Source organism: Eurypyga helias, unplaced genomic scaffold (assembly GCF_000690775.1).
Source record: "Eurypyga helias isolate BGI_N326 unplaced genomic scaffold, ASM69077v1 scaffold3898, whole genome shotgun sequence".
NCBI classification, from domain to species: domain Eukaryota; kingdom Metazoa; phylum Chordata; class Aves; order Eurypygiformes; family Eurypygidae; genus Eurypyga; species Eurypyga helias.
In genome coordinates this window covers 4,900-15,111 of record NW_010264785.1, presented here as the reverse complement: position 1 = coordinate 15,111, position 10,212 = coordinate 4,900, and the positions used below count along the sequence as shown (strand labels likewise).

At 54.1% G+C, this 10,212-nt stretch overlaps 1 protein-coding gene across 1 annotated transcript in view; it reads left to right on the top strand.

The window, feature by feature from the left end:
• The window catches only part of LOC104513208 (liprin-alpha-4-like), a 30,116-nt gene extending 20,276 nt beyond the window's left edge, over positions 1 to 9,840 (top strand). Inside the window, 13 exon segments of the mRNA XM_010156486.1 lie at positions 467 to 600; positions 773 to 936; positions 1,573 to 1,666; positions 1,906 to 1,987; positions 2,394 to 2,594; positions 3,552 to 3,614; positions 4,557 to 4,583; positions 5,482 to 5,657; positions 6,420 to 6,517; positions 7,188 to 7,363; positions 7,586 to 7,654; positions 8,478 to 8,646; positions 9,782 to 9,840. Of these exon segments, the coding sequence (XP_010154788.1) occupies positions 467 to 600; positions 773 to 936; positions 1,573 to 1,666; positions 1,906 to 1,987; positions 2,394 to 2,594; positions 3,552 to 3,614; positions 4,557 to 4,583; positions 5,482 to 5,657; positions 6,420 to 6,517; positions 7,188 to 7,363; positions 7,586 to 7,654; positions 8,478 to 8,646; positions 9,782 to 9,840 (1,512 nt within the window).
• Positions 9,841 to 10,212: the final 372 nt, after the last annotated feature.

Sequence of the window (10,212 nt, the reverse complement as noted above, 5' to 3'; positions counted from 1 at the left end):
AGGAGCATCATGGGGATCCCATAAGGTGCTTGGAGATGTGCCGGCTAGCAGCCTGGGGGGTCTGGCAGGACATGGGGAGGTTCAGAAAGCCACTGGGTCCTCAAAATATTATGTGTCCCCTCTGGCAACAGGGTGTCTTTGGGACATTCCTATCTGTGCTCCCCAGAGCCCTCTGCTGAGGGCCAGCAGCTTCTGTCCCCACACCCCAACCTGGACCATGGGGCTGCATCCTCTCTCCTCCCTATTCCCAGGATCTTGGCCATACAGCCACATCCTCCCCATCTGCTTGGGCATCTCGAGCCATTGCCAGAGCTCTAGATCAGGCCAATCCTGGAGCGTGGCAAAGCCTCAGGGCCCTGGTGGCTCTTTTGGCCATGCCTCCATGGAGCAAGAGAGAGGCAGGCAGCAGGGCAAGGATGGAGCTGGGCTTTGGCTGCCCAACCTCACAGCTTCTTTGCTTGTTCAGTCGCCTGCAGCTCGGGATGAAAGCCGAGAGGATAAAACCACCATCAAATGCGAGACTTCCCCCCCATCCTCACCCAGGACGTTGCGGCTGGAGAAGCTGGGCCACCCCGCACTGAGTCAGGAGGATGGGAAGAGGTATGTGGAGCATACCTCCCTTTGGATCTCACACCAGTTTCTGCTCCGCTGGTTTGAGGATTTACATGGGGCAAACATGGGATTGTGGGATGGGCTGGGGTTTGCCATGGCTTGTGCACTGCTCAGGAATAACCTAAAGGCTTTGCTGTTCCTCTCCCCCCTCCATCCCCAGCTCGCTGGAGGAGCAGGCCAGCAACCCCAGCAGCAACAGCAGCCAGGACTCCTTGCACAAGGGCTCCAAGAGGAAGGGGATCAAATCTTCCATCGGGCGCTTGTTTGGGAAAAAAGAGAAGGGTCGCTTGATTCAGCTGAGCAGAGAAGGGGCCACGGGGCAGGGTTTGTGAGCAGCCCTATTCCTGTGCGTGCTGGGCGGGCATCCTCTTGGGCCAGGCTCTCCGCATGCCTCCTGGCCCTGTCTGGCTTTGGGGAGCTGTTGGGGTGACCGGTGGAGGAGCAGGGACACCCTTGCTGGTTTGGGGATATTGAGGACACTCTGGGCTCCCTGCAGCTTCAGGGCAGTTGGGTCCTGGTGCTTTCTGCCCTGTGGCCCTTTCTGGCCTGAGCGTGGTAACACTCTTAATGCTCTGCAAGAGCTGCACTGAGGATAGTGACCCCCCATCACTGTGTCTTGTCTTTAATGTCCCCAAATCTGCTTCCCTACCCATGGGACTTTCTTGATTTTGCCAAGCCCTTTGGTAGGAGCTGCTTTTCCACTCCTAAATCCTTTACTGCTTCCAGGTTGAGCACTTTGAAATGGGAGGGATGGCAAGTGGGGATCTCCTTGGGCTTTCCAAGGATGCAGAGGTGCTGTGGGGGGTAGGTTGGAAATGGAGACTGTCACTTCCTGTGCTGCAATTGTGCATCCCCAACACCTGGCATAGGGACCATGACAGTGCCCACTCTGGCCATGGGGGTGTCATGCTGACCCTGGGGACATCATACTGACCTGAGGGTGTCTTGCTTGTCAAACAGTGATCCTGACTGACATGGAGGTGGGCATGCAGGACCCTCTGGGACTTGGCAAGCTGGGTGCTCAGGCTGAGAAGGATCGGCGCCTGCGGAAGAAGTGAGTGAACCTCCTTCCCTACCCCAGCAAGAAGATGTCCTGCCCAATGGCTGAGAAGCCATGGCATGGGACTGGGAATTGCTGGAAAGACTCATCTTCACCCTCCCTTGAGCCCTGTTAGCTCCTTTGTTGCTTTGCTGCCAGCTGGTTCTTACTGCCTGTGGTCTATTCCCTTTCAGGAGCTGCTCCCATCCCCACAAGCCCCCAATAAATCCCTCTTCTGCTTCTGTTCCCTCCAGGCATGAACTCCTGGAAGAGGCTCGGAGGAAAGGGTTGCCCTTTGCTCACTGGGATGGCCCCACCGTGGTCTCCTGGCTGGAGGTGAGGCAGAGTGTGCCCCTGCATCATCCCATGCACCACTGGCTTTGCAGTTGCCGCCGTTCTGCAGCGTGCTCCCCCGGCAGTGGTGCAGCACCCCACAGTCCCACTGTGCTTGGTCCATGCACGTGGCTGGTGGTCGCAAAACCTGGGAGAGAGGAGCAGATCCTTCACATGTTCTGTAGCTGCGGTTTGAAGAGAGCTTTGAGTTGAAAGGCTCAGTGGGTTGTCCCTCAGATACAGGGATGCTGGGTTGCCCACAGGCCATCTGGGCAAGGTACAAACAAAAATTAATCCCATGTGGGTATCCAACTTGGTTATCAAGCTTCAAACATTATGGCCTTGATCCTGGCAGAGGAAGTTAGAGAAGGTCAGCCAGGCAGTCACTGGCTTTGCCCTGTTTTGGCAGCTCTGGGTGGGGATGCCGGCCTGGTACGTTGCCGCTTGCCGAGCCAATGTGAAGAGCGGAGCCATCATGTCGGCCCTGTCTGACACTGAGATCCAGAGGGAGATCGGCATCAGCAATGCACTGCATCGCCTGAAGCTGCGCCTGGCCATCCAGGAGATGGTATCGCTTACGAGCCCCTCAGCACCACCCACCTCACGGACGGTGAGTGTTCCATGCTGCAAACCCCCTCTTCCCCCAGACAGACCCGCCTTGGAGCAGGACACTACAGTTGTGTCCCTCCTTTCCCTGGCTCCTTCTGACCACAGTCATCCATTGGTCACCGGGGGGTCCCAGTGTTACAGGCAAGCGCGGCCATGGAGGGGGTGACATTCTGTCATGGACTGGTCAGAGCACCAGACGCTTGTCCTCAGGCACAAAGGTCATGTACAGCCATGGGGTGGGAAGCACTTTCCCATCTTGAGGCACCAGCAAATGCTCTTGTCCTCACACTCAGAGGTTGTCAGCAAGTGGCTGACACTACTGAGCAGCTTGCAAAGAGCAAAGCTCGTGGACTCTCTGCCCTGGAGGGGATAAAATCCCAGGGCCAAATCAGCTAGGCGTAGCCGTTTGCTCAGTCATCTCAATACAAGCCTTTTCCTGGGGCCATGTGAAATTACTGGGGCAAGTTGCAGCAGCTGCAGATCCCAGCCTGGCCCTGGATAGGACATAGAGTGGATGGGTGACTGGGACTTGTGCTGGTCCTCAAACCCCTCGAGGGTGCCCCAGTAATGCCAGAACACATCTGCAGAAATGCAGCCAGTGGAAAGAAAGGCCCCAGCTGTGCTGTGTTCCCCTCAGATGGCTGTGCCTGGGGTCACAGTGTCACAGACAAGCCTGCGGGTTCCATGAGCATAACACCAAAGTGTACAGGCAGACAAAGGGCCAGTGGTCCTTGCTGCACTCTCTGTGACCACACAGACAGCCCAGGATACCCACGGGCTGCAGGCTGCTACCAGCCTGAGCTGCAAGGATGCTGCGAGCTCTCCCCAGTACCACTCCGAGAGCAAGGGTGGCCTGATCCTCCATCAGCCTGAGCTGGGCTTGTCTCCAGCACAACTGTGAACTGAGACCATGGTTCTGTGGTGGTTTACCCTGACGACTCTGCTCTTTTCCTTGCAGTCCTCTGGAAATGTCTGGGTCACCCACGAGGAGATGGAGAACATGGCGACTTCCACCAAGACGGTGAGGCTGACTGGCCCCACGGGTGCTGCACGGCATATTGGTCACCGAGCTGAGCTCCGGGCATGCATGAACGTGCTAAAACCTGGGAAGGAAGGAAGGGGGTCTTTGCTGCGCTTCATGTGTCAGCTCTTGGCCAGCACAATGCACCTGTTCAGAAACCATCTTTCAACCTTTAATATCTCAACAATTTCTAAAATTGGCTTAAAAACCATCAGACATGTTTTCCTTTTTCTTGTGGGTTTTGCTGGGTTTGTAGAGTGTCTTGTCTGTTGGTTGTGGTCTCAAGATAGATGCGTGAGATTGAGTCCCACATGGGTCATTCTGCACCCAGGGAAGTCACGGTCTAATCTCTTATTGACTATAGCACACTCAAATATTGTCCCCACTGTCTGTCCCTGCCACTGGCTCATAGCTTGGGGTCCCCTTGGAGAGATGTGGCTGAGCTCCCAAAAGCTCTGTCTCCTTTGGAGAGATGTAGCCGTGCTTCCCTCTCTGCAACTTAATGATCTCATGTCCATGTCTCAGAGCAGGGGCAGCATTTTGAGTCTGTTGTGTGAATTAGGCATTTTACTGAAGCTCTTTACTGCTGGTTGTGCAGCCACGACCAGTAACTGTCAGGTGCCTTTTGGGGAAGGTGAGCTCAGAGTTACGGCAGGGACATGACACTTTCCCTTGGCAGGTTTTGTGAGGCTGAGCAAAACCAGCACAGGTTGCCAAGGGAGGAAATAACTACAACATCAGCAAATTGGGTTGGGCAGGCCCTCTGGGGGCTGTGGCCCTTGAGCTGAAGCTTAGGTTTCTCTCTGCTTCCATCTGTCTTTGGGGTCATGCTGTGCCGAGGGGTCCCACGCTCAGCACGCATGGCGTGTTTCATGGTGTAGGGCCGCCGGGTACTGACTTTACCTGTCCTTTCTATTGACATGCCGCATGTGTCGCACTTAGGATACAGAGGAAGGCAGCTGGGCACAGGTGAGGTCCCTGTGTCACCTTTCGCTGTGGGTGGCACATGGGGTGGTTATGGGAGGGAGAGCTGGACATCACGGGGCAGCTGGGAGGTGAGCCTGGGGCATGAGTATTCACCACGTCCTTGCTGGAGTCTGAACCTGCACCCTGTCCTCCTCTGAGCCATCTTTCAAGTACAGGGTGGTCCTCCTCTGACCTTGGATCGAGCAGTGTCCTGTGCCCCAGGCAGAGGGACTTCTTCTGGCACCTGCTCTGTAAGATCCAGTGTTAAACCCCCCATCTAAGAGTGATGAGCAGCCCTGCGTGGAAGGCAGGTTTCTCACTGCACAGACATTTAGTTTTCACTTTTTTTTTTAGTCCCAAATTCAGGATATAGACCATTTTTATGAACTGAAAAGGTGGGAGGAAAGAGTCTTGCTTGGATGCATCTCTTCAGTTTTTTCGCTCTCAAATGTTTTACTTTTGTTCTGATGGATTTTATTTCATTTTCAGATCCAAAATCAGCTTGCAGTGACACTGAATGGATGTTTTTCTGCCCCAAACTGATTTTTCCCATTTTGAAGTCATAAAGCAGATCTTTTGGAGATTTCTAAGCATCTTAAAAATCAGTTGGGAATGCACTGAAACCTATCTCTTAGTTAGCAGATTCAGCTTTCATGAACATGCTTTTTCCAGAAGAAGCTGGTCATAAAGTTCAACTATCCCTTATGCTTGTTTTTTGGCTACTGCCTTGTCTCTTTGGGGGACATCAGTAGGACACAGACCATGGCCAACAGGACTGTTCCCTCCAGCTCCTTCAGTCCAAGCTAGGGTTTAACTCCTCTGGCCTAATTTGGTCTTCTGGGAGTCTGCAGCTCCACCAAGCCTTGGTTTCTCCCTAGCTTCTCCATTTGCTTCTCCGCAGACACTGGCCTATGGGGACATGAACCATGAGTGGATTGGGAACGAGTGGCTGCCCAGCTTGGGTCTCCCGCAGTATCGCAGCTACTTCATGGAGTGTCTTGTTGATGCACGGATGCTGGACCACCTCACCAAGAAAGATCTCAGAGTGCACTTGAAGATGGTGGACAGCTTCCACCGGTGAGTCCTCTCCTTCAGGAGATCCCTGGGGTGCGATGGCTGCACATGAAGCAGGGGATAGGACAATTTGAGGGATTCTCCCATGTCTTGGCCAGCCCTGGTGCTGGAGGATGGCTCTTCTAGGCTAAACTCAACCACCTAGTCTGAGGCAGCCCGTACAGGCAAATATTCTCCCTCATCACACTCCTTGCAGCAAAATGCAGAGGTCCAAACCTTATCCTGGCTTTGGAGCAAACCAGAGGCAAAAATAAAAGCTCATCCCACCTGATACACCACTGGCAGGCAGAGCAGTCATCTGCCAGCAGCCCAGCTTGGAGAAGGCTTGCGCTATCCTAACCACCTTGCTCACACACTAGCATCCAGCCCCGTCATGGGGTACCACCACCCTCCCTGACCCTTGGGACTGTGTCCATGGGCCTGCCAGGGCCCTCCCTGCTCTGGGCATGAACTCTTCAGCCTAGAGGAGGCTCATAGCCTGGTTGTCCCTTCCCTCTCCAACCACCAAACACAGAATATCGTTACTTGGATCCAAGCATTCAGACAGTTAGAACAGGGTAAAACTGGTGGAGGGGCGAATTACCATGGAAGGGAGAGACATTCCCCATTTTCCATCTGAGATCTTTCCTTTGGGTTGTTCCTGTCCTGACTCAACCCTGAACTGAAGTATCCTTTGGGCATATGGAGAACAAGCAGGGAAGTGGGTCCCTCCAAGCCACGTGCCCTGTGATGCTGTAGGTTGGGTGACATCTCATGTCCTTGCAGTACCAGCCTGCAGTACGGCATCATGTGCCTGAAGAGGCTCAACTACGACCGCAAAGAGCTTGAGAGGAGGCGAGAAGAGACCCAACACGAAATCAAAGGTCAGCAGCCACATACATGATCCAGCTGTGGAAAAGGTGATGAGAAACCTTCCAAGAGATGTCCAGTGATGGTCTCTCCTCTGTCCCTTATTTTAACACGTCCTTTGCCTAGAGAAAACCGTTGTTTGTGAGCAACCATGCCCACAGGGCTGTTCTCTGGGAGGACCTCCTTGCAGTATTTCCCCAGCAGATTGCTCCAAGTGCCTTTATGCCGCTTACCCCAGTCAGGCATGAGGAGGGAGGAAGGGTGTCAAGACAGAAAACATCCAGCCCGAGCATCAGATCATTTCTGACAATTTCAGATGCTCATGACACCCCCCAGCTTGCTCAGCCTACCCTTCCTCGTTGGCTGTCCTGAGATTCCCTGCGCATCTGGCAGTTGCTTAGATTACATCTCATTATTGATAATGCCCCTAATTATACCAGCAGCCGTGGGTTCTTAGGATTAATTTCCACAGTTGTTTACTGCCTGTTATTCCAGCATTTAGTTTGGTAAATTGAAGTGAGCTGTTCCTGGCGCTCAAGCACCCAGTATTGCTGCTGGCTTGGGAAGAAGAGTCCAAGGATCAGCCTGGGGCAATGCGAAAGGGCTGCAGGACATCATCAGGTCCCTGCACAACTGAGAGCGTGGTCTGAGCTGGCCCTGAGACATTCCCTCACTCTTTTGCAGATGTGTTGGTGTGGACTAATGACCAGGTCATCCACTGGATCCAGTCCATTGGGCTTCGCGAGTATGCCAACAACCTTGTCGAGAGTGGGGTGCACGGGGCGCTCCTGGCCCTCGATGAAAACTTTGACCACAACAGTCTGGCACTTGTCTTGCAAATTCCTACGCAGAACACGCAGGTAAAAGCAGCATCCTTGGGAGGTTTTGGAGGAGGGTGGCCAGCGTGGGACACGGCTGTGGTGTGACTTCAGCAGTCCCACTAACTCAACTCGCCTTCCAAAGCAGAGCACTCAGATGGCGCGTTGGCATTTTCTCTGTCATTTTCAGGCTTTCCTGGGGTTGGACTTTGTGCTGGAAAACGTTTCTATGGGTGGGGAATGCTCATTTTTTGTTAATTTCAGGCTCGACAAGTGCTAGAGAGGGAATTCAACAACCTGCTCGCTTTGGGCACAGATCGGAGGTTGGACGATGTGAGTACCAAACCTCTCCCATGTCCAGATCATGCTGAACACCTGTTCTTGTGCAAGAAACAGGAGAAGCAGGACCTCTGCTCTCTGCCTTCATGTCCAAGGGTGTCAAATAGTGTATCGCAGACTCTCTAGAGCAGTTTCATGAGCAGTATCAGTGGAATACGCTAAGACTACTAGACAAAGGTCCAAGGAACATGCTGCCAGGCTGTGCGGGCAGGTGAGGAAGAGTCTTGTGCATCATTTCTAGCCTCATGCTTAGTGGGCTCACCTGGCTTTTCTTGCCAGCTGCTTTAGTATTGCCTTCTAGAGTCACAGATGTTCTGGACATGACACATCTGTGGCGGATAAAGCTGGTGAGTTAGAGATGCCCCATTGGGCAGCCAGAAAACTGTTCGTGTTGAGTCATTGATGGTGGCAATTCATTTAGATGTCTCCCATGAATAGCTTTCCTCCAGGAGATGTGATAGCAGAGCTAGGCAGGGCTCTCTTTAGAGCACAGAGAGAAGCAGGCACTTCCAGGTGCCATTATCTGGGCATCCCTCGGAGACTTCACTGGGGCTTGTGTGTGGATGTCTCCAAGGCATTTTTGCAGGCAGGCTGGAGAGAAGAGATCAGCAAGCTGGAAAGGACAAAGCCTGTGTCATGGGATCATGGAGAGGTCTCCTATGGCCTTGGCCCAGTTCGATCACACACTTTGCACTGTTGGAGTTGGTCTCCACGTGCAGGCACACCCGTGTTATGTGGAAGACGTGCTGGTATCTCACAGAGGCAGGAGGTCCTGCTGCCACCAACGCCAGGCCCATAACCTGCTCGTTCCTCACAGGGTGATGACAAGACCTTCCGTCGAACCCCATCCTGGCGAAAGCGCTTCCGCCCACGAGATGTTCACAGCATCAACATGCTCAGCGGCTCGGGCGCGGGCGGCTTCCGTGTCACCAGCCTGGTGCCCCTGCCCCCTCCATCCGCCCCTGCCAAGAAAATGCCCCCGGAAGGTAGGTCACCTCCTTCTTCCCCTGGGCCTCTGCCACCCCTGCTCAGACCTCTTGGTGAATATGGTGCCTATGGGAGAAGGGACAGAGGCTTGCTGATCGCCCCTGATGCCAAGTCCCTGTGATCGCTGAGCCTGCTGTGTGTTGTCTGCTGTAAATGTGTTTTCAGGAGGGTTATTTCAGACTCTGGTTGAGCGCAGGATTTCTTTGTTTCAAACCAGACAAGGGAGAAGGCTGGATTTGGGCATGAAACAGGGATATTTGTCACTCGCCCTGGGTGTGACATCCAGGTCAGAGCCTGTTGGAGTAGCACTGGGGCTGTTGGGAAGCAGCAGCCCAGTCTGGGCCATCCTGCCTTTTAGAAACCATCCCCAAAGGTACTGAATTAACCAGCTCAGTTCGGTCTGAGTGCTGCTGAACAGCCACGCTCCCAGGGCTGGCAGGGACCTGCTTGGGCGTGCTTGCTGCCCATGCTGCTGGTCGTCATGTGTTTTAGCTGAGTACACATGTCCCAGGCTCTGCCCCACCACCACACGACCCCTACAAGGTATCTTGGTCCCTTCCAAAGATGTAGGGAGGCACAGGCTCCAGCCAGTCACCCTGGTTTGTCCCGTGGACCAAGCACCATGTTCCTGCTGTTCCAAGCCACCTGCCACATCCCCAGTGGGGCAGAGCTGGCTTCAGCAGCCTTAAAAATGAATGTGTGAATGAGAATTAGTTATGCTTTCACCTTCTGGCCCCAAGCCCCAGGGTCAGCTCTCCTCCTGTCTCCAGCTTTGCTCAAATTTCATAGCTTTGCATCCAGCGGTTTGGGTCAGACTTCTTTTTGATCTTTTCCACCCCATCTCTGGAAGCTGCAGTTCCCACGAGCTGAGAACAATGAAACCCAGGACAAAATCCCTAGGTCTGATAGCACCCAGGCACGGCGCAGGGTACACACTGCCCAAGAGTAGGGATGGCAAGCAGCAACTTTCCAAATACCCTGGAGCTTCAAGAGCATCAGAGCTGGCCAAACGTGCCTCCTCCTTGGGCCCTCATCTTCACGTGGCTTCAGTGCCTAATAAATGCTCTGGTGAGAAGCCGAGAGCCAATTGAAGCGGTCACTAATTGCGTATGCTGCTCTTTGACTCACTTCCAGTTGGTGCCTCTGGGTCGCCAAGGCTGGAGACCTCCACGGTCCGGACGTACTCCTGCTGAGGGTCAGCGTGATGGGAACCAGCCTGGCCCTGGGTAAGTGCAAACAGGACTGAGGCCTCGGAGCTCGATGGGGACCAAGAGGAGAGCACGAGGCCCAGCGTCCTCTTCCCAGCATCACCCAGGCAGGGTGTCTGCCTTCACCAAGGTTTGCCTTGCTGTGGAGGACCATGGGGCCCTCAGTGGTGAGGGGACAGCCTGCTGCTGCCTGAGGCTCACAGGACCCTGAGATGATGCACAAAGGATGCTCAGCATCCCAACCATGTTGGTTTGTCCAGTCTCTGGACAGACAGCCTCACTGGGGACCCGAGGATACCATCCTAGACTTGGGGATCGCACTAGGCTGAGGGAAGGATAGTCAAGCACTTCAGAGAA